This window comes from Citrus clementina, unplaced genomic scaffold (genome assembly GCF_000493195.1).
Source record: "Citrus clementina cultivar Clemenules unplaced genomic scaffold, Citrus_clementina_v1.0 scaffold_7, whole genome shotgun sequence".
NCBI lineage: Eukaryota > Viridiplantae > Streptophyta > Magnoliopsida > Sapindales > Rutaceae > Citrus > Citrus x clementina.
Genome location: NW_006262075.1, coordinates 12657119 through 12681179, shown reverse-complemented (window position 1 = coordinate 12681179; position 24061 = coordinate 12657119). Strand labels below are relative to the sequence as shown.

Below are 24061 nucleotides of genomic sequence, written 5' to 3'. Positions count from 1 at the left end.
TCACAAGCCAAAGAATTATAACACAAATTATACGATAAAAACAAAATTGGCATGCCAAGAGGAGAAGAATCCTTTAGAAAAATCTAACTATAAGGGTTTGATTTTTTCACAAAAAAAATAAAGAAAGAAAAATATTTTAGTGATAAAATATATTCTATTGCTGCTTTCCAATTCTTCTAATTTGCTTTTGTCTTTGGCATGGGAAAACAAGAATTAGAAGCCCTTTTGATAGAGCATTATAATGAAAAGCCACTTTGATCAATATAGAATTTCAGTGCAGTGCATACAATCGGTGTACCGGAAAATACGTTTCACCTTAATGTCGAAGGCTTTATTTAATGTTCATTTTAGGGCATCCTCTATTTTATCTTCTCTATAGCAATGAAATTTTCCTATTTGTGAAAAAATAACCAAAAAAAAGCTAGACAAGGATATTATTACAGGTGGGGTATACTGATGAATATATATTTGGGGCTCACTTCATACAATCATACTTATGTGCACCAAAGTTAGTTGCACTCTTTTATTTTTATTTATTTTTTTAACATTTTCTCTGTGAACAAAAGTTGGTTTCTAAGTTTTGCTCCACATATCTGTAATTTATCATTAATGTTGAAATTTAGGAGGCTAAAAACATCCAAAAGTTGTGTGCAATTGTCATATTGAGTTACTAATGACTCAGCTTATTTTTCTTTAGCATTCCCCTCTTTTCGTTTTCATTTTCCTCTACTGTTCCTTCATTCAAATTCTTTCACTGTGCGGCTGTGGTCCTCAAACTCAATTATGATATTTACTAGTCCTGCATTGAATGTGGCTTTGATTGATGATTCGATTGCTTGATTGTGTTCATAAGCTTGACTATTGGTTGACGTCAACACACATCCTCCATGTTCCATCCTTTTTAAGAACTACCAAAACTGGAACTGCACATAGACTTATCAAGTCAATGAAATTGCAGAAAGTCTCTGATCATTGATTTCATGACAAATTATGCCTGCCTAAGGCAGCGAATTTCAACAAAATTAATAGCTAATGCATATATATGTTAAAAGATTTAAGACATCATGGGTTTATTAATTGTTATAAGCTAAAGGATGAATTATTAATTGTTATAAGTTCAAACGCAGCGGAAAATTATACCAAAATGACAAATACTATTTACTAAAGGATGGTGCTAGTGCAGTCGAAGAAGTAGCAAATGGAAAACATGCTTTCAACTGTCCCATCGTGGAAGATGAGGTCAGTGCATTTAAAGCAATAGCAATGGAAAAAAATGACATAGCCATAAACACTCTTTGTATCACAATGTCTAATCATAGCACTACTCTTTGTTCAAATTAAATGGATACAATTATGCTCGAGAAGAAACATCTTAGATAACACCGCTTGCAAAAAAACGCATACACACTATTTTAAAAAGTTACATAATTAATTATTATTACTAACGCTTTGGTAGTAATGATTTTGTTCAAAGGGCACGCAGTTGCACATCTTATAGTGCACAAGTCAAGTTAATAAATCTTTCGTAAATTTCCTCATCACTTCCTATGTCACAATGATATTGGTGTAGCCGGTGACTTTGGATAAACTCATACTGGCGTACATTATGGTTTTAGCACTTCCTGGAACTATATTATTCATCAATTTTTTTTATAATAATTATATTTTTATTATTTTGGTTTGAGTATTTCATATCTCTGAATATATATATATATATATATATATATATATATATATCACCAGTCAAAGATATGTAATTCACATTTAATTTTAGCCAAATAAAAAGTTGTTTTGCAATGGAAGAGTACTTCCTTCATTAAGTTCTCATTAACCTCACTACTTTGGATTGTTGTTTTGGATGAAATCCATGGATGCAAGGCAGGGCCGGCTTTAGAGTTTGAGGGGCCTTAGGCGAAATTTTTTTATAAGACCTCTATTATTTTGTAATTTTAATACTCAAATACATATACAAAGGATCAAAATTTATTCCATCTTTAATTCTTAAATTTCAACAATAATAAAAAAATAAAAATTTAAAAAATAAAACCAAAAAAATAGTCAAGAAGATAGATTTTTTTATTCCATTAAAACCGTTAAAAAACAAACAAACAAATAAATAAAAACAATTTTATTTTCAAATAGAATATTTAGAATGATAGAATATAAAAATTTTAAAATGATGAATTGATGTTCAAAAATAAAAATGGACTTTATATTTTAAGAAACTAATTATTTTAAATGAACCAATGAATATAATAATTTTATTTGTAGGGAAGACAACCATAAATTTTTTTCATTTACTAATTCTTGAGATTATGAGGTTTTTAATAGAAATTAAAAGAAATATTAAAAGTCAAATATGCTAACATTGAATAATTGAAAAGGAATGAACTAATGGTTAAAGAATATTATTAATTATATTTATTTAAAATTAAGGTTGCTAAATATTGATTTTTTATAAAAAATAATTCTTAATTATAGAATAATTAAGAATAGAGAGATATCTAATAAACTTTTTAATTTCTTAAAATATGTATTAAAAATATTTCATTAATTAGAGAATTATTAAGGAAATACTTAAAAAATGAAGCCTTCTTAAAATATAAGGCCTTAGGCGACGGCCTTGTTCGCCTATACCTAAAGCCACCCCTGATGCAAGGCTTGTTTGGAAGCTGAGATGACGAAGCTGTTAGTTCATGATTTGACGATGATGAAGGAATGTCGTCTGATTGCTGTGATGATTGGGAGGGAGCGACGGATCTCTTCTCAATAAAATAACGGAATTCAACTTTTCTGAATACTGGAATAAATTATTTGATTATTTCAAACCCAAACTTACGCTAAATTATCTCAATTAACTTTCATTTTATTAGTTGACTATCTCAATCAACTGTTGACTATCTCGATCAACTGGGTCCAAGCTGGCTTGTTTTCCACGGAGTATTAATGAAGCATTTTTCCTCATTGGTCCAAGCCTTATAAGTCTTCGTTAGTCATTACAATTCAATGCTTGCATAGATTAATTATTCGATAATTCCATGCAAATCAAAGTATACAATTCAATAGAAAATAATTATCGTAATTTTAGAAAGACAGTTTTGAAACAATAATTGAAAGTATTCATTTGAACTTTTTATATTTAAGGAGAAAAGTCTTCCAATTCATAAAAATAAGTCATCCGTGAAACACGCTTTGAAATTGGTTAGGCAGGCTGCAAAATAAAACGTGATCACCACTCAACCATCTTTAACATAAAAACGTACACTCCATGCTTGACTTGTAAAAACTGGAAAATTTCCATGCTTTCAAGAATGCTGATCAAATTAGGGACGCAATGGATAATTCTTGATGATTTATTGGTTGACTGACTCTATCACTAATTTTAAATTTAAAAAAAATATATAGAAAAATATTTGAAAACCAATATTTTTACATATTTCCTTACAAGTTTGAAATTTGATTTATATAATGAAATATTTCTATTAGCTATTAAATTTATCGTAATTTTAGAAAGGCATTTTTGAAACAGTAATTGAAACTCTTAGTTCATGGTTTGATGATGATGAACCTCCTTCTTATGATGTCAATGATGAATTTGCTTATTTTTCTTTAGCTTTCCTTTATCTTTCTTCGAGTACTGATATTTGAACACAGTCAAGAAACCACCAAGATAGAAAAACGAGTATTGTTTATACTACAATACCACTAGTTTACTGTATCTTTCTTTTATGAGCAATTGAAATGTATTAATTATAGCCGGTTGCCTTCAAGCGGGGTTTACGCCTTGTTGTGCAATTCATATGAATCTGAAGAATTTATTGTTCACTGAGATCTTAAGACTATGTAGTGAAGGCCTTAACAGAATTAGCTCAAGATGGCGCCAAAGTTAGTTACATGTGACACGCGGGACAGTCTGTTAATTTTTTTGATTCACACGGAAGCTAAAAACATCCAAAAGTTGTGTGCAATTGTCATATTGAATAACTGATGAATCAGCTTATTTTTCTTTAGCATTCCCCACTTTTCGTTTTCATTTTCTTTTACTTTTCCTTCATTCAAATTCTTTCACCGTGCGGCTGTGGTCCTCAAACTCAATTATGATATTTACTAGTCATGCGCTAAATGTGGCTTTGATTGATGATACGATTGCTTGATTGTGTTCATAAGCTTGACTATTGGTTAACGTTAACACACATCCTCCATGTCCCACGGGTTAGTTGACATAATACGTCAATCGAAGGTCGCCTTGTAGTGTGCGTGTTTGATTATTCGATGGATGTACTATTTCATGTTTCTATTGGCTTTCAAAAAACAAATCTCAGTTTATTGTGAAATATACAAGCCCTTATACACACCGGATAAATTTCTAAACATGGATAAAAAATAGTTGATTATTGATTTTCACAAATTCCAATTTATCAAACATCCTATTGAATTATTAATTCCAAAGTACTTTTTTAAGTATCAATAGTGGAATAAATTATTTGATAATTTAAAACCCAAACTTACGCCTAAATTCTTTAAATTACCTCAATCAACTTTTATTTTATTAGTTGACTATTTCCATCAATTTTTTTGTAAAAAATAGAATTGACGACCATTTGTATGTTGGCTTAATTTGAAAGTCAGTTAACATTTTATTTTCCATGGAGTATTAATGAAGTGTTTTTCCTCATTGGTCCAAGTCCGACAAGTCTTCGTCAGTCATTATAGAGACCAAAACTAATTATCTTTATCTGTGCCAATTGCTATAAAGATTGGGATCTGCCTATGGTACCACAGTGCTACCGTGCTACTTTCTTTTGTCTTTTGTGGCAAATTTTTATATAACCCCTTTCACTCTTTTTTATTTAACTTTACTTTACAAATATTAAGTTAATTTCAACTGCATCCATGTGAACATTACCAAAATACCCATGCCGACCAACGGTGACCGGATTTCAACTGACGGCGACGGGAAACTCCAGTTACTCGGAGGGCCTCACTTCCGTCGCGTCCACCACCTACCTCAGCTTCTCATTCTCATCTTCCTCCGACACCAGCGTCAAGAACTCCACCAAGAACTTGTCTTGCTGACTCTCTGTACTAGTTTGGCCTCGAAGTATGAGCCCAGAAACCCGTCTTCTTTGCTGCATACTTCCACCAATCTCTTCACGGAATTCGCCATTGTTGTCTGATCTTTATTTCTTTTTTAGCCTTTCTTTGATTGATTGATAGGTTTACTTGCCATTCTGCGAAGAGAGTTTTTATTTTATATACATAGAGAGAGAGTTTGCCCGGGGTTTAGGAAACCCTGTTGAAAGCGGGAAAATTAACTGTTTCTAAATCCTTTAAACGTAAGGAATCCTTACTAACTAAGGATCTTTGTTAATGAAATTAACTGATTTTTTTTCTTATTTTAACGTTCTTTAAATACAAAATGATTTATGATAATACTACACATTTAAAAAAAATGTTTATGTTTTTAATTATATTAAAAGCGTATATTTTACAAAAATAATAAAGAAACTAAATGCCAATACAAAGTGTATACACCGGTGCTGTAATTAATGTGTTGGTAATTAAATGCTTATATATACCTAACTAAACTCATAATTTTGTCGTTTTGTGTGTGTATCTGTGTGTGTGTATATATATAATAAGTTCTGTTAATGTTATTGCTTCTATAAACATTATTCAAACATTAATCTAATGAAAAATTTAGAAAGAAAAGAAGAAAAAATTTAGATTTTTTGTTTAGAAATATCCTTCCGTCATTACATGCAATACTCACATTAAATATATGTGATTTATGAGTGGTGAAGCTGCAGATTGAGAACAAAGTACAAACTATGAAAGGTTGGCTTCCAATGGAAACTTCCATTGTCAAGTTCTCAGTGTCGCTGACTTTACTAGCTTTGATTCAAATGCATGGATACCAAGGGTGCCTGGAGAAAGAGAGGATTGGTCTGCTGCAACTCAAGAGCTTCCTTATATCAATCAGTGATAGTGAAAACAAGTATAATATTCCTAATTCATGGGTTGATGATGATCCGATGTCTGATTGTTGTGATTGGGAGCGAGTTAAGTGCAACGCCACCACGCGACGAGTGACACAACTCTCTCTCGATATTTTACCGCAAAACAAATATAATGACTTCATTGATGGATCTCCGCTTCTGAATATGTCATTGCTTCTTCCTTTTGAAGAACTTCAAAGCCTTGACTTGTCTTTCAATTTGTTTGAAGGTGTCTACAAGGGTAAAGGTGTGTTCATTTCCTGTTTGATTTTTAGTAGTCTCCACATTCATCCTGAAAGGAAAATTTGCAACTAAATTAACCAATTCATTTCACCTGCGTGCCTTGATTAGCAGCTTATGATAGTTTTGGGAGTTTGAAGCAATTGAAGATGTTAAATCTCGGTTATAATCTCTTCAACGACATCATACTACCATATTTGAATACACTTACTTCACTTACAACTTTGATTCTCGTTGGCAATAACATCGACGGTTCTAGAACCAAGCAAGGTACAACATTTCCATATATATACAAATCTTAATCAATCTATATCTAATTTTCAAAATCCAATATTGTCCTTTTCAATAACTTTTATTTTGGGTGCAGGATTAGTAAATCTGAGGAACCTGCAAGTGTTGGATCTAACTGGTAACAGAATAAGCGGTGGTTCGGTAACAAGGCTAGGTAAGCTACTTAAGGAGCAGACAAGCAATGATATCAAGCGTACTACTAATCACCACTTTCTTACCTTCTGTTTTTCCGTCTATTTGTGGGACTTACTGTGTAGGAATAGCGAATTTGACAAATTTAGAAGCTTTGGATATAAGGGGTAACAGAATAAATGGCTCTGTAACAAGGCTAGGTAAGCAACTGTGATGACAGAGCAGCAATGTTATTAACTAAGCATACTGATCACAGCTTTTTACAACAGCTCTCACACTAATTTTCAAGTACTGATTCCTTTTTCTTGGTGTAGAACTGGGAAATTTGAGAAAGTTGAAAAGATTGGGTCTAGGTGGTAATCTGATAAGCGGCTTTCCAACGAGTCAAGGTGACTGTTTTATTTCCTAGTTTCCATTTATTTTTGTGGAATGGAAAATAAATCATCTTTGTTGTCAACTTAATTTTCTTATTAGAGTAGATAAAATGTTAAGAATTTGTAGATTTAATGATTTTTGGTGTGAATTGATAGAACATATACAATCTAGTCATTATTGACTATCGCTTCGAATTCTGATCTATTAATTGCATCTATCCACTTAAGATTTGATAAGGCTTATTTCAAACTTGAAGGAATGTTTTCTTTTTTTTTTTTAGGGGTTTAAATCTTCTTAATTTTGAACCCGTGATCATGGGGTGAGTTGGCATTGGTCGTTCTTAGGTTGCAAGCTGGGTTAGTAGTTTGATACATAAGCTGGTTCTGTTTGAGTTGATAGTACGTACTCTGTTTCATCATATGTTGCTCAAGGATTTCTAGATTTATGCTTGGTAAATGAGAATCTTGAGAATTTAATTGAAGGTTGGTTTCAGGCTCTGAGTGTACTGAGCATGATCTGTTTTGTTGTGAAAAAATGTTTATGTTAAATGTAAATTCAACGGTTGGATTTTATCCGTTTATGAGAGGCTCTGCAAATTTTTGGTGATCTTTTGGTACATCTGCTTCCCTCTTCTAGCACCCAAAATCTTTTTCTTCTTATTCCAACCTCCTTAGCATCCAATTATTCAAGTCTTTGTTTACATGTTTGGTAGGAAGCTGTTTCTTTTCACTCCTCTATAGTTAATTACTGGTTTAATTATCTTTCCTTGTTGCAGGATTAGAAAACCTGACAAACCTGGAAGTTCTGCAACTACGTGAAATTAGAATGAGTGGATCTGCATCAGGATTAGGTAACAATTGCATTTACAGAGAGTTGTTTACCCTTCAAAAATTACGGTTTCTAAGACCATTTCATTTTTCTTAATGCAGGATTAGCAAAATTTAAAAACTTAAAAGCATTGGATCTGAGCTATACTGATATAAATGGTTCTCTGGAAAATCAAGGTAAAATAATTAAAAAAAAACTTCGATAACTTATTTCTAATATGACCGAATAAACAAACTTAAGATATAGAATTGTCTTTTCTTTCCTCCCCTTATATACGGGTAGAAATGCCATACCGAATAACACTTTAATAGAGTTCACAAATGCTCCATCCCAGCACCATAAAAGAAAATAAAAATACTCTTAAACATTTGTGTCGATCTCTTCTGACTAATTGTATACCCTTTTTCTTGAAAATTTTCAGGAATATGTGAGTTGAAAAATCTTATTGAGTTGAATCTTGAAGGAAATGCTATTGAGGGTCCTCTTCCCCAGTGTCTCAAAAACTTAACCCGCCTCAAGGTATTTGGTATTTCCTCCAATCAGTTAAGTGGGAGCCCACATTCTGTTATCGCGAGCCTCACATCACTCCAATATTTGGATCTCTCTGACAACTACTTTCAAGGCATATTCTATCTCAGTTCCTTGGGTAATCATTCAAATCTTGAGTTCTTCATGCTCTCATTAGTAAACAATACGTTAGAAGTGGAAACTGAAAATTGGCTTCCTACATCCCAATTGAAGGTCCTTCATTTACGCAATTGCAACCTAAATGGAACCCTTGGTTTTCTTCAAAAACAGCATGGCTTAAAATCCCTTGACCTCTCACATAATAAGTTGGTTGGCAATTTTCCTGCTTGGTTGCTACAGTATAACACAAAATTAGAGGTTTTGCGTTTGACAAACAACTCATTCACAGGAAGTCTCCAACTGTCCAATTCCAAACTTGATTTCCTTCATCATCTAGATATTTCTAGCAACAGTTTCTCCGGTAGGCTCCCCCAGAATATGAGTACCATATTGCAAAAATTGGTGTACCTAGATATGTCAAAAAATAAATTTGAAGGTAGTATTTCTTCTTCAATAAGTGAGATGAAAGACCTTCGTATTCTGGATTTGTCTAGAAATCAGTTTTCGGGAGAATTGTTTGCGCCACTTCTCACTGGTTGCTTCTCACTACTGTTGTTGGACCTGTCGCATAACAGTTTCAGTGGGCAAGTATCTCCTAAGTTTATGAACTTGACTCAATTGGGTTGGTTATCTTTAGACAACAATAATTTCAGTGGCAGAATTTCGAACGGGTTTTTGAGCTCCGCTAGGTCATTGGAAGTGTTAGATATATCCAACAACAAGTTAGTTGGGCAGATTCCTAGTTGGATAGGTAACTTGTCAAGTCTTTTGCTTCTTTCAGTGTCAAAAAATCTTTAGGAAGGTGATATTCCAGTCCAACTCAACAATCTTGAAGCACTTGAAATTTTAGATGTCTCTGAAAATAATTTGTCTGGGTCCATTATATATCCCTTCAATCCTTCATCGTCAGTGAAGCACCTTTATATGCAGAAGAATTCTCACTTAAATTCTAGAGAATTGCTTTGGTGTTGCTAGCAGAGTGAACAAGACAAAGTTTCCTTTTTCTTTATTATTGCATACTTGATGATCGTATTACAGAGCAGGTGTAGTATATATAGAGACAAGAAAATAATGACAGCTAATAAAGAATATTACACACAAAACAAATTTGTCAGAATGGCAGGCATGAGCCAATCATTTTAGAATTCCAGAAGATTCAGCTGCTCCATGCTTATGTGCTGATATTCTTCAGCACAGCTGTTCTGCCACCTCAATAATCTTGACTCATCTTCCATGTCAGCTGGCTGCAGATTACAGAGGCTTAGGTGGCATGCCAGCTTGGCTTCAAGGTCAATCTTTGCCTCCTCACTGCTGCTGTTTTCAACACCCTCTCTCAAATTCAAGGTCTTGTCAATGACTTTGAGTTTGCTTCTAAAACAGCTAAACTTGTGGTGTGGTAATGGCTTGGTCAGCACATCTGCAATTTGATCATTGCTGCCAATATAGTTTATTTCCAATTCACCTTTTGTAACTTTGTCTCTGAGGAAGTGAAGGTCTATCTCAAAATGTTTTGTTCTAGAATGATACACTGGGTTTGCTGCTATGGCTGCTGCACTGGTGCTGTCACATAGGATAATTGGTACATTTTCAACTTCCATCTTCAACTCACCAAGTAGAGAATTTATCCATGTGATTTCAGTGCTGCATAGAGCCATTGCTCTGTATTCTGACTCTGCTGTTGACCTTGCAACCATGCCTTGTTTTCTCGAGCTCCAAGCAACTAGATTATCTCCCAAGTACACACAGTATCCACTTATGGATCTTCTGTCATCTGGATCAGTTGCCCAATCTGCATCTGTGTAGGCAATGAGATCCAAATGCTCAGATTTTTTGAAACTTAAACACATATTCATTGTGTTTTTGAGATACCTCAGCACTCTTTTGCATGCCACCCAATGTGGCTGTCTGGGATCAGACATGAACTGGCTGAGCTTGTTAACTGAGAAAGCAAGCTCTGGCATGGTCAGCACCGCATATTGCAGGCTTCCTATGACGCTTCTATAGAGTGTAGGATCATGGAATTTATTCCCAACACCCTTCTTTAATTTCTCAGAAGTGCTGAAGGGTGTCTCTATTCCTTTGCAGTCTGTCATCTCTGTTTTGGTCAACAAGTCTTGAATATATTTCACTTGAGAGAGAAGAAGAGAGTTTTGACTCCTCTGAACTTGTATCCCAAGAAAGAAATTTAAATTTCCGAGATCCTTCAGAGCAAAAGATGTATTTAGATCTTTAATGACTTCCTCAATACCTTGACTGTCACTTCCAGTGATTATGATATCATCTACATATATGAGCATGATGACTATCTTTGATTCAATTCTTCTGAAAAATAGAGATGTGTCACTCTTGGAATTCTTGAATCCCCAACAACTCAAGGCACCTTTTAGTTTATCAAACCATGCTCTCGGAGCTTGCCTCAATCCATACAAAGCCTTTTCCAGTTTGCAAATGTAGCTTGGCCTGTTCTTGTCTTCAAAACCTTCAGGCTGTGGCATGTATACTGCCTCTGTCAGGTCACCATTCAAGAAGGCATTGTTTTATGTCCACTTGCCTAAGTAACCAGTCATTGCTCACAGCCATGGTTAGGATGATTCTAATAGTTGCAGCCTTAACAACAGGGCTGAAAGTTTCATTGAAATCAAGTCCTGGAGTCTGCAAGAATCCCTTTGCAACTAATCTGGCCTTATACTTATTGATGCTGCCATCTGAGTTTTCCTTTACTTTGTAGATCCACTTATTTCCAATCAATTTGAAATTTTGATTGTTTGGTATTAAGGTCCAGGTTTTATTTTTCATCAATGCATGATACTCTTCCTCCATTGCCCTTTTCCACTTGGGATTTTTCAAGGCATCAAATGTGTTTTTGGGAAGGAAAGGTTGTGTTTTACTGGAAACCTGGTATAACTTTGGTTTGAAGATGCCAGCCTTGGATCTTGTTACCATGGGGTGTGAAGGTAAGGCATTTTGTGTGGGAAGGTTTTGGTTGTTTGTTTCTGTAATGTGAGGTGGACTGTAAGTTGAAAAGCTACCTGATATTGTGTCAGTGTCATTTACCTGTTGTATTTCATTCTGGATTGGACTTGGGATGCATTCTGTGTTTCCAGTAGTGTCTGGAGAGTTGCTATGAGCTGTTGCCACTTGTGTAAGATCATGGGAACTATTAACAAAGAATGACACAACCTGAAATTTCTCAAGTAAAGCAACTTCATCACTCTCCTTTACTGACTCTTGTTTCCTAAAGCTAGAATCATTTTCGAAAGGAAAGGATTTTTCATTGAATCTGACACTAGCTGAGATATAGATTCTTCCTAAATTGTTCATACAAACATAACCTTTGTGAGCACTGCTGATCCCCAATAGGATGCATTTTGAGGTATGAAAATCAAATTTGTGTCTGTTGTATGGTCTAAGAAATGGAAAACATTCACAGCCAAAGATTTTAATTTGTGTATAATCTGGTTTGAGAGAGTATAATAATTCAAATGGTGTCTTGTTCTTGAGCACAGGTGAAGCAAGTCTGTTAATAATGAAAGTAGCATAGCTGAAAGCTTCTTGCCAGAATTTTAAGGGCATTTTGGCTTGGGCAAGTAAGGTAAGTCCAGTCTCCACAATGTGTCTGTGTTTTCTCTCAACCTTGCTATTTTGTTCATGTAAGTATGGACATGAATGCCTTAGTGTTATTCCCTCTCTTTTCAAATATGGTTCAAAGGCTTTGAACTCTCCTCTCATGTCTGTTTGTAGTGCTTTGATTGTTAAGTTCGACTGCTTTTCGATCTGATTTTTAAAGGTAATGAAGGTTTCAAGAGCTTGAGACTTGGCTACTAAAGGAAAGAGCCATGTGTATCTTGTTTTGTCATCAACAAAGGAGATGTAGTATCTATGTCCATGAGTGGACAGAATTGGTGCTGGTCCCCAAAGGTCTGTGTGAATCAATTCAAGGGCTGTCTTAGTTTTGGTTTCAGTGCTTTTGAATGATTGTTTTGACTGCTTTCCATATTGACATGCAGAGCAAAATGAAGGAACAATATCTTTATTAATTTTGAGCTGATTACAAGATAGCAAGGTATTTTTCAGGACTGAAGTACTAGGGTGTCCTAGTCTGGAATGCCATACATCAATTTCTTCAGCAGCTTGCAGATTGTTGCTACTTGACTCATCAGCTATATTTGACTCAACACTAACTTTGACTGACTCATTACTTGAATTGAAGGACAACATGGACACTGGACAACTACTGTTATTTATTGACTCTGAATTTGACAAAATAGAAAATAAAACAGCATGAGGATTTTTGTTCCTGCTCAGGATAGCAGCTCATATAGCTCATCTCTAGCCACTCCTTTCACCAGAATTTTTCCTTGTCTCTTGTCCTTAATAAAACAAACAGATTTTTGAAACTCAACATCAACATCATTGTCATGCAGCAATTTAGAAATGCTAATCAGGTTTTTGGTTATGTCAGGCACATATAATATATCAGTCAAGGTAATGTGCATGTGTGGATCATATGTGGGCAAGGCAGAGTATCCAATATGACTAATTAAAAGCTTTTCACCATTACCAACAGCTAGCTTATTTTTACCTTGGTATTCAGAGTTGATGCTGAGATTTCCAAGAGTGTTAGTCACATGATTGGTGGCACCACTGTCAAGGTACCAGGCTCCACTGCTTTGACCTTCAGCTGCAGCAACATAAGCACCCCTCTGCTCTCTTCTTCTGTTTGGCTGAGGTACAAAGTTCTTCTTAAACCTGTGCCAACACTCAGCTGCTGTGTGTCCCATTTTCCAGTAGATTTGGCATGGCCCTTTTGGATCAGAACCATTGTCATCAGCCACTGCTTTTCCTTTCCCTTTGTCTTGAGGGTTCTGATTGGTTTGGTTGTTTGTGGGGTTGTTTCCAGGATTTCTAAAAACAATTCCAGGCAGCTGTTGATGGGCAGCTCTTTCACTATTATTCCAGCTCCTTCTTCCATTCCTCATTTGAGCATAGTTGGCTTCAATATTCCCTGAGCTCAAGTTTTGCTCAGTTCTGTTTTCTTGACTCAAAAGCATACCATACACTTCTGAGATTGAGGGACTCTCTTGCATTGAGTTGATGTTGGTGACTACTGAGTCATATTCAGGCCCCAACCCAGCAAGCACACACATGATGAAATCATCATCATTCATGCTATTCCCTGCAGCTCTAAGTGAGTTCAATAAAGTTTTCATTTTTGAGTAGTATTCATGAATGGTTGATGAACCCTTTTTAGTGGTTTGAATTTGAGTTCTAAGATATAGGATTCTTGCCCTTGTTCTAGCACCAAATTGGTTGGCTAGAGTTGTCCACACCTCACAGGAGGTGGAACAATCTACCACTGTGCCTAGGACTCCCTCACTTAGTGAAGAGAGTAGCCAACTCAGTAGGATATGATCCTGTTTCCTCCAAATCTGGTATTCAGGGTTAGGTGTGGTTATGGTGGTTCGATTTGGTCCTGGACTCATGAAGACCTTAGGAGGGCAGACATGGCTGCCATCAACAAACCCCTCAAGCTCATTTGCTCGAATGCTAGAAATCACTTGTGATTTCCAGAGCATAAAGTTGCTTTGAGTGAGTTTGATTGGAGTAGTGAAGACATAGGTGTTGCTAGTGATGTGCTGGGTTGGTGATGCACTTATTTGTGCTGTGTTTCTGGTATTAAGGCCTGGATTCTGTGGCTCAGTGTTTTGGTTCAATTCATCTGGTTGATCACTTGAATCAACCTGTGTTGGATTAACATTTGTTTCATTGTCACTGCTGCTTGCCATAGCTAAAAGATGGCTCTGATACCAACTTAAATTCTAGAGAATTGCTTTGGTGTTGCTAGCAGAGTGAACAAGACAAAGTTTCCTTTTTCTTTATTATTGCATACTCGATGATCGTATTACAGAGCAGATGTAGTATATATAGAGACAAGAAAATAATGACAGCTAATAAAGAATATTACACACAAAACAAATTTGTCAGAATGGCAGGCATGAGCCAATCATTTTAGAATTCCAGAAGATTCAGCTGCTCCATGCTTATGTGCTGATATTCTTCAGCACAGCTGTTCTGCCACCTCAATAATCTTGACTCATCTTCCATGTCAGCTGGCTGCAGATTACAGAGGCTTAGGTGGCATGCCAGCTTGGCTTCAAGGTCAATCTTTGCCTCCTCACTACTGCTGTTTTCAACATTCTCTGTGTGGATCAATCCCAAAGGCATTCTTTAGTAGCTCCAAGTTGATGACATTAGATTTAGGGGATAATAAATTTTCTGGTAGTATTCCTCATCAGATAAATGGGCATTCGGAGCTGCGTGTTCTTATATTGAGAGGGAATTATCTGCAAGGTCATATTCCTAATCAACTGTCTAAATTAGGAAAATTAGGTATCATGGATCTTTCACGTAACAGACTTAATGGGTCAATACCTTCATGTTTTGTTAATGTGTCACTCTGGAGAGCAGGAAATGATGATCTTTATGGATCTGAACGTGAGTTTTCTTGGAGTTTAGATGTTGATTCTATTGGTATTTACTTCAATTCCTCTAACCTTGACTTGGAGTTTTATGGAGATGATTATACAGCAGCAAATGGAGTACAAGTAGAATTTGTGACAAAGAATAGATATGAAGTTTACAACAGTAGTAATCTTAACTACATGACTGGACTAGATTTGTCATGTAATGAGTTGACCGGAGAAATTCCAGCGGAAATTGGAGAACTTCAAAAAGTTCGTGCATTGAATCTGTCCCATAATTACTTATCAGGATCTATACCAGAGAGTTTTTCCAATCTGAAGATGACAGAGAGCCTAGACCTTTGTCACAATAAATTGAGTGGCCTAATTTCTCCTAAACTGACTGAGCTCAACTTTTTATCCAACTTCAATGTGTCGTACAACAACTTGTCAGGTCTGATCCCAGACAAAGGACAATTTGGCACGTTTGATGAAAAGAGTTACAAAGGTAATCTCGGTCTTTGTGGTCCAACAGTTAATAAGAGTTGCACCAGAGCAGAGGCAAATCCAGCAACGTCGTCCTATCAAGGAGAAGACGAAGATGAATCTGCAATTGATATGGTGTCATTCAATTGGAGTTTTGGCGCATCGTACGTCACATTCATGCTTGGGTTATTTGCGATCCTTTGGTTGAACTCTTATTGGCGCTGGCTATGGTTTTGTTTCATTGATGCATGTATTGATTGGTGTTTCTATTGGCTTGTGAAATTTGTATATTTCGTCCGTGATCGTGCTAGACCATAGTTTACCGTATCTTTCTGTTATGTGTAATTAAACTTTTATGTATTAATTTTAGTCGGTTGCTTTCAACCTGGGTTCTTGAATAATGTATTAATTTTTATATAATGTGTTAATTTTTATGCCTTGTTGTGCACTTCATCTGCCATATGATTCTGAAGATTTCTTGTACGGGTGACACGCTTGACTCACATATTCGTAATTTATTATTAATATTAAAATTTCAGGGGCTAAAAGAATACAAAACTAGTCTGCAAATTGTCATATTGAGATAATGATGAATCAGCTTATTTATATTACAAAAATAGCTTTAAACGAAATTACAAAAAGGATAAAAGTAGATATCATCTACTTTGCGCAAACAGCCCGTTACAATTTTTATTATGGGCTTTGCAATCCAAAATTCACGTACTTAGCATAGTCCATGATTTATAATTTACCAAAGAATTAATTTGGTGAACCACGTAATAGCTTATGTTCGGCTGTATATCGACTTCTCTTACTACCATAGTATGCTATGTTTTGGTGATCGAAACAAGATATGAAAGGTGCATGCTTTGGTGGGTTTCACCTTTTTGCCTAAAATGTGCATGTGAGATAAGAGTTGATCTGAAAACAGTATTAAACGAAGGCGTCGGTTTATAGTTAAGAATTTAATATCGGTCCAATATGTAGTTTACTTGGAGCACCTGCGCATCGGAATCAAAAAGCTTAAACGACATTACCTCAACTGGCTATCGCTGTCATTTAAACACACGTTCAAGGCACGTGATTTGGTTCAGTCACACTGGGTCAGAGGTAGGTTAAGTTGGTTAAAAGAAGAGCGGGAAGCTTCTGGGTCTCTGTTTTAACAGCCTTTAAAATGCTAATCAGACACTGCTCTTCTCAATCTCATCCACTCCGTATTTTGCGAGTAGGCATCAAATCTTGTTCGCTGTACCTCACTCTCTAACTCCATTTATCCACCTAGATTTATGTATATCAAAGAGAGCTTGCTGCGATCAATCTAGGGTTTTGTGTGCTCTTGATTGAGTCTTTGTTAGTTCTTTAAGGTCTTGGAGTGTTTAAATCGAGTGGTATTAGAACAGTGATCAACTTGTTTGATCCGTGTTTTTTTTTCTTTCGCTTCATTGACTTCTCCTTTTCTTTCTCTCTTTTGATTGGTTTTTATTAGGATGACTGATACTTTTTCCCTTCTTTATTGATCTTTACTATTTGACTCTCAATTCAGTCCCTTTTTGACATGGATTAGGATCCTTGTCCTTTTGGCATAATAACGCAATTTTAGTGGTTCATTCAACAAAACTCATGTTAACCGTGCACATCTAAATTCTGAAAAATTTTAACAAGACATTAGCCTCATAACTTAACTTTCAACTTTTTGGTCTTTTATTATTTTATTCCTGACAACTCTTATACATCAATGGCGGTCTTACCATATCAAATATAAAAATAATAAAAGACAGAAAAGTTAAAAATTATTAAAATCTTTTTAGCAGCAAAGGGTTTTGATCAATTTTCCTTTAATGTTATATTGATTTTGATGGAGGTGTAGCAGTAGGAAAAAAAATTATCCAAAAAAAGAAAAAAATTGTCTTCATCTTCTAATAATTCATTGAGTGTTATCTTTTTAAGTTTGAAATAAACACAATTTTTGGAATACCCGAGGAAAAGAAAAAGCTCTCTCCATTTTTTTGAATGTTGCTTAAAACACTTCAATTATTTATTAATTCATTAGGATAGATGACATGACCATATGGTTTCACATTCCCCCACCTAAAAACCCATTAACTTGTAGACCTAAATGTTAATGTTGGTAATCAGTACATCCTGATTGGGATTGTCCAATACTAATTCCTAATGATTGTTTAATTGGAATAAAGAATTGTACGAATCCGGTACCATTTTTTAATCGGGATAAAAAAAGGCAACGAATTCCTATCGGTTAAAATACCAATACCATCCCGAATGTTCCGAATGTAACTTTTTTCTTAATTTTAATTTTAATTAAAATAAATTAATGAATTAAAAAGTAGAAATCATAATTTTATTAATAATTGGGCTGTAGGAGTATAGAAGAAAGCATTGGACTTGGGCTTTGGCCAAATTTTGAATAAATCCTTTTTTTTTTTACATTGTAATTAAACTAGAAAATTAAAATAACTTGGTACAATCAGGTCTTGTCCTTTAGATGAAATGACAATCTTCATTTTATTTCTAAAAAGTATAAAAATCTCAATTTATCCCCATTTTTTTTAAAAAGATGAGGGCAATTGCGGGCACATTGATATATTTTTTTTTAATGTTTTCTTAACTAAAAATTGAGGTAAATTAATATTTTCACATTTTTAGGAAATAAATTGAGGATTAACAATTTAAGCAGGGAGTAAATTGAAGTTTACCCTTGTCTTAGATATCTAAATTGAATTTTTAAATGTTTGTGTAAGTTATGAAGTCATACTCATTGGAGTTCGCTAGTTTACCCTTCTCGTGAAAATGCTCAAATTGGAGTTCGCTAGTTTAAGTCCGATCGAGTTGACATACATAAGCGTCATTACTCATTCGTAGTCTTTGAGGAAGACTCAATACTAGATACTCATTATTTTATGTATAGTAAACTCTTTGTTTGAAATCCATTCTTATTGTCTTTAAGTCATTCTTTGAACTATCGAGATCTGACGCAAACTAAATTCAAAATATTTTGCAGAATCAACACAATTTTTATTTTATTTTTTATTCCAAGTATTCTTAAAATCAATAGAATATTAAAAATTTCCTATCTATATCAATCACCCTAGCTGCATCAATTTACCCTTTTGTATAATTTGTTAGTTTTCCTGTTCAGCGTTTTTTTATAGAATCCGTTACATCACTATCTCACTATAATTAACAGTTATTTATTGGATTGTCAATCTTTATAATATGTAAAATTACTAACTATACCTTCTTACAATCAAAATAATTATTTTTTAATAAAAAAATTCCGAATATATATAGTTATATCTTGCGAGACATAAGCTTTGAGAGTGCAACAAATTAAATTAAAGTTTAATCTTAGGTTAAAAACGGAAAGGTTTTTAATTAGGTTTTCAGTGTGGTTTGCCATAGATTTGATTCAGATGCATGGAGTCAAATGTTGCTTGGAGAAAGAGAGGATTGCTTTAATGGAAATCAAGAGCTCCTTTGTATCGGTGAGTGATAATGAATACGCTGACAACATTCTTACTCCTTGGGTTGATAATGGGATCTGTGACGTTGCAGTTTGGGAGGGATAGATTATTAATTTCCAGAGATAAAATTCAATAATCGGATTTTATTAATTTCCTGTAAAATTAACAAGTGTAAAATTTTATCTCTGCAGTCAACTTGGGTTGTTGCATAAACGCCGGTCAATTTGCGTGCAGTCAGCTTTTATTTTCAACTTCAATGATCAAGTCTTTCCTCAAGTAAATTATGGCTGCTGAGATACTTGAATGAGGAACGAATAAATGGCCCCACCCATCATTATTTGAGAGTCATGGTCAGATAGATTATTTGATAATTCAATGTGAACCCAATGGTACCCTTAAATTATTTAAATTGTCAATCAACTTTATCTTATTATTAATGAAAATTGCCATCAACTGCTGGAGGAAAAAGACTTTGACGTCGGCTTGTTTGTTGAAAAAGTCAGTCAACTTTTATTTTCCACGTAGAATTAGTAAAGCGCTTTTGCTCGCAACTCGCAATGTAAAGAAAACTAGAGTCATTTTAATTGAACTTGTATGTTTGTAACATTATACACCACACACTTTTGTGAGTAATTAACCAAAACATGTATATGATATTTGGAGAAATAGTGGATTATTGGTTCTCTATTAATTTAAGTTTTTGTAAATATATAGTAATAAAATAGAAAGTTTTGTGAAGATATATAAAATGATGAGTCAATACTTTTTTGTAGTCATCTATTATTTTGCAGTTTGTGAAAAGTTGAACGGTAATTATCCTAATATAAATTTACCAAATATCCAATCAAATTATTTTCAATGAAGAGGAATTGAGAATCAATACTGGAATAGATAATTGATCATACCCTTAATTTGGACTTTTTGCCCAGCATTATCGAGAGCATGGCTTTCTTCCGAAAGTCTCATTAAGTTCTAATATAAATTGAAGAGACATCGATTAAGTAGATAAGACAATGAAGAGAAAAGACACTGAAATCCTCAAAATATGTTTACATGATCAAATATGATTTCCTTAGTTTCATAATTAGTCAAACATGCCTTTTTGTTTTTTTTCCCAAAAGTCTCAAAATTATTTTCACATAAAATCAAGGGTTTCTGTATAATTTGCAAGTCTATGGTCAAAATTATATTGCCAGTTAAGATATTTCTTCTTAGTTGATTTGAGTTGTCGGTAATCCTACCCAATAAATTTGCAAGGTATTTCTTCTTAGTGGAACCGCCACCACCACTGGCGGAGGAACGTTCAACTAAAAAGGCAAGATTTAGGAGTCACGGGAATGATGATGAAAATCCACTTCCGCTATCTTTTAAAGATAAGTTAATGGAAGATCAGAATGATGGGGAAGAGGAGCCTTTGGGTAGAGAAGAAGAATTGGAATTTGATCCTGAAGACGTTGTTGTTAGTGAAAAGGGAAGCATCCCATCCATTTCCTTCTCAGAAAAGATCCAAGCACAGCTGGTGAAACCATGGAGAAACACGGTTGTTGTCAAACTTCTCGGGAGAACTCTTGGCTATCGGGCACTCTGCAACAAGTTAAATGAGGTTTGGAAAACGACCCAAGGTTTCTCTGTTATTGACCTAGAGAATGATTTCTTCCTGGTTAAGTTCAAAACAGAAGGGGACGCCCATTATGCTCTAACACAAGGTCCTTGGACCATTCTCGGTCATTATCTCACTGTGCAACAATGGAACCCTCACTTCGATGGTTCCAGTGAAGATATTGAAAACATTGTTGCTTGGATCCGATTACCGGGAATGTCTCTACACTATTATCATAAAAAGGTTCTTCGCATGCTCGGGAATGTCGTTGGAAAAGTGATTCGAATTGATTACAATACCGAATCAATAACAAGAGGGAAGTTTGCACGTATTGCGGTTGAGGTTTCCCTTAAGAAACCTCTTTGTTCACAGTTTTTTCTCGATGGCAAAATGCAAAAAGTGGAATATGAGAATTTACCTGTTATTTGTTTTAATTGTGGGATTTATGGTCATAGGACTGAAAACTGTCATCAGCCCAACACAAGGACAAGACAAACAGAGAGCTCAGAAAATAATGAGGATGGGAACAGTCACAGTAGTGGTGGTGGTGATCAACCGTCGTCCTCTACAATTACTCCGGCAAACCCTTCATTTGGGCCTTGGATGATTGTCAGCCGAAAAGGAAGGGGAAGAGTCAACAATGGAGGTGGCTATAATAATTTTTCCACTCGTCATCGAGATGCCAAATTTGAAGGGGGATCACGGTTTGAAGTGCTCGAAAAGGATAATGATGAGGATAGAATGTTTTCCCACCCTAGAGGCTACAATGGGCCCATAACCGAGAAGGATCAGCCAGCTTTCCATTTTAAAATACAAACCAAAAAGAATCCCAAGAAACCTACTACCACAAATAGCCATACAAACGTCAACTCTCCAGCTATGCAAAGTTTAAGTGAAAAAAAAGCCAAACACCCATGCTTGAAAGAAAACCTTGTTACCTCACCAACTCACATGCATGTAGAAACAGTGTCATGTTCACAGTCAAAAATCCCTGTAACTTCAACCAACCTACCTATCCCCACCATTGTTCCCACTAGCTTGGACCCAGTAAAACACACGGCAATAAAATTTGTTTCTCGACAAGATTTTCATTCGAATTCTAAGGGGGTCAGTTTAGTTCCATCTTTACCAAATTTAGAGCTTGCTGATCCTAATATACTTATTGAAAATCGAGACAAACCCCCTGATGAGGATTTGGTAATAAATGCCAATGATGAAGATGACCCGGATGATGAGAGCTTTAAGGGTGAAGGTGAGGGAAGTGACTCAGAATCTGATGATAGTGGAACCTCTTTGGAAGATGAGGACAACATGGAGTCAGAATGAAGTTCGGTTTGAACGGTTTCCTCCTATTATTCTCTTTATTTTAATGAATTTATCTATCCTTTTTTGGAATTGCCAAGGGGTGGCTTCACCGGGCTTTAGAAGAGCTTTTATCATAATGAATAAAATTTATAACCCTGATATTGTTGCGATTTTGGAACCTAAAATCAGTGGAGTTAAAGCTGATAACTTTATTAAACGTAGTGGTTTTGAGTCATCGCATCGAGTGGAAGCTGAAGGTTTTGCAGGGGGTATTTGGATTTTATGGAAAGAAGAATTCAGGATGGAGTTTGTTTTTAATCACAAGCAGTACATTCATTTTAAAGTCACAGATTTTTCTGGTAATTGGTCGTGGGTCACTGCCGTTTATGCTAGCCCCAACCCAAATTTGAGGAGGGAGCTATGGAGCAATCTTGACCTGGTAGCTAATTCAGTTACAGGACCATGGCTACTAGGGGGAGACTTCAACTCAATCCTACATGTTTCAGAGAAAAAAGGAGGTTCAAAAAAAGGCAATGGTGTTTGTAGACTGTTTAACAAATGGTTTCATGATAATCAGCTTATGGATCTACATTTTAAAGGGCCTTGTTTCACTTGGTCGAGGGGATCTCTCTTTAAAAGATTAGACCGAGCCATATGCAATGACCAGTGGAATGTGTCTTTTATGGAAGCTTCAGTTTTACATCTTCCAAAAATTCATTCTGACCACCGTCCGATTCTTGTCAGATTTGGCCGTAGTTTGAAGAAAATGAATGTTGTTAGGCCATTTCGTTTCTTGGCAGCTTGGTTGACGGACCAGTCTTTCCAATCTCTAGTGGCTAAGGAATGGTGCAACTCTAAGGGATATATTCGGGCTGCTCATGACTTTGTGGATAAAGTTAGTGTGTGGAATAAAGAGAATTTTGGGAATATTTTTAAAAGGAAAAGGCGTTTATTGGCAAGATTAAATGGTATTCAACATGCTCTGGAGAAATTTGATTCAAACCGGCTTCTTGAGCTTGAGTCCAATTTGAAGATGGAACTTGAAACCATACTATCCCAGGAGGAGTTATTGTGGTACCAAAAGTCAAGGAGAGAATGGATTTCATGTGGGGATAGAAACACTGCTTTTTTTCACAGAAAAACAATAACGAGAAGAAGGAGAAACCGAGTGGATGCAATCCAGAGCAGCGAGGGTACGTGGATTTATAATAAAGAAGAGATCAAGTCCCATGCCATTGATTTTTTCTCTAAACTTTTTTCTTGTAATGATGAAGTGAGTTTTAATTTCCCGATTACTAATGCTTTTCCAAGAATTGATGAGTACAGTTTAGCTGATCTTAGCAGAACTGTTCTTAACGAGGAAATCAAAGCTACAGTTTTCGGAATGAACCCTCTAAAAGCTCCTGGAATTGATGGCCTTCATGCTCTCTTCTACCGGTCACAATGGGATGTGGTGGGCTCATCAGTTTGTGAACTTGTGAGCAATATTTTTAAAGGCAATCCCCTCCCTCCAGAGCTTAATAAGACCCTTATTGTCCTTATCCCAAAAACAAACAACCCCACCAACTTGAGGATGTTCCGTCCCATTAGCCTATGTCCAGTGATGTATAAAACTGTTACAAAAATTTTGGCAAATAGGTTAAAGGGAATTCTACCGGAGTTGATCGGACCAACCCAGACAAGCTTTGTTCCTGGAAGGCAAATTACAGATAATATTGTGATGGCGCAAGAAATTATCCACACCATGAGAAACAAAAGAGGAAAAATCGGGCAGATGGCTATCAAAGTGGACCTTGAGAAAGCTTATGATCGGCTTAGGTGGGACTTCATTCATGATACTCTTAAGGATGTTGGACTGCCTAAAGAGTTTATTCGGATTACAATGGAGTGCATTACTACGGCTAGAATGCAAATTTTATGGGAAGGGGAGATCACTGAAGAATTCACTCCGTCTAGGGGAATCTGACAGGGTGACCCTCTTTCTCCTTATATTTTTGTTCTATGTATCGAGCGCCTTAGTCATGCAATTAATTTGGCAGTAAGAAATGGAAGTTGGTGTCCTATACGGCTCTCGAGAAATGGTGTTCCTCTTACTCACCTCTTTTTTGCGGACGACCTACTTCTTCTCGCTGAGGCTTCTTGCAACCAAGCCCATGTGATCAATAATGTGCTGAATATTTTTTGTAGTTGTTCGGGAGAGTTGATTAGCAAACAGAAGACTCGAGTTTATTTCTC

At 35.5% G+C, this 24061-nt stretch overlaps 2 protein-coding genes and 1 long non-coding RNA gene across 3 annotated transcripts; all 3 read left to right on the top strand.

Annotated features, from left to right (window-relative positions):
- Positions 1-6461: 6461 nt before the first annotated feature.
- LOC112096856 lies at positions 6462-7016 on the top strand. Its single transcript, XR_002904694.1, has 4 exons — positions 6462-6509; positions 6607-6684; positions 6788-6862; positions 6977-7016. It is a non-coding gene; the product is annotated as an uncharacterized LOC112096856 (long non-coding RNA).
- A 335-nt stretch (positions 7017-7351) lies between these two features.
- LOC18036410 (receptor-like protein EIX1) lies at positions 7352-9290 on the top strand. The gene is made up of 5 exons (XM_024181157.1): positions 7352-7356; positions 7437-7519; positions 7813-7887; positions 7967-8041; positions 8287-9290. Exons 1-5 carry the CDS (start codon positions 7352-7354, stop codon positions 9288-9290), a joined length of 1242 nt encoding a protein of 413 aa, XP_024036925.1.
- Positions 9291-14632: 5342 nt separating this feature from the next.
- Positions 14633-15757, top strand: LOC18036133 (receptor-like protein EIX1). The gene has a single exon (XM_024181155.1). It carries the CDS (start codon positions 14633-14635, stop codon positions 15755-15757), a length of 1125 nt encoding a protein of 374 aa, XP_024036923.1.
- The last annotated feature ends 8304 nt before the right edge of the window (positions 15758-24061 follow it).

Coding starts and splice junctions, on each gene's coding strand:
- LOC18036410 (XM_024181157.1), top strand. Junction 7,520..7,812: donor TCTTGAGAATTTAATTGAAG/GTTGGTTTCAGG, acceptor TCCTTGTTGCAG/GATTAGAAAACCTGACAAAC. Junction 8,042..8,286: donor TGGTTCTCTGGAAAATCAAG/GTAAAATAATTA, acceptor GAAAATTTTCAG/GAATATGTGAGTTGAAAAAT.
- LOC18036133 (XM_024181155.1), top strand. CDS start 14,633: ATGCCAGCTTGGCTTCAAGGTCAATCTTTGCCTCCTCACTACTGCTGT.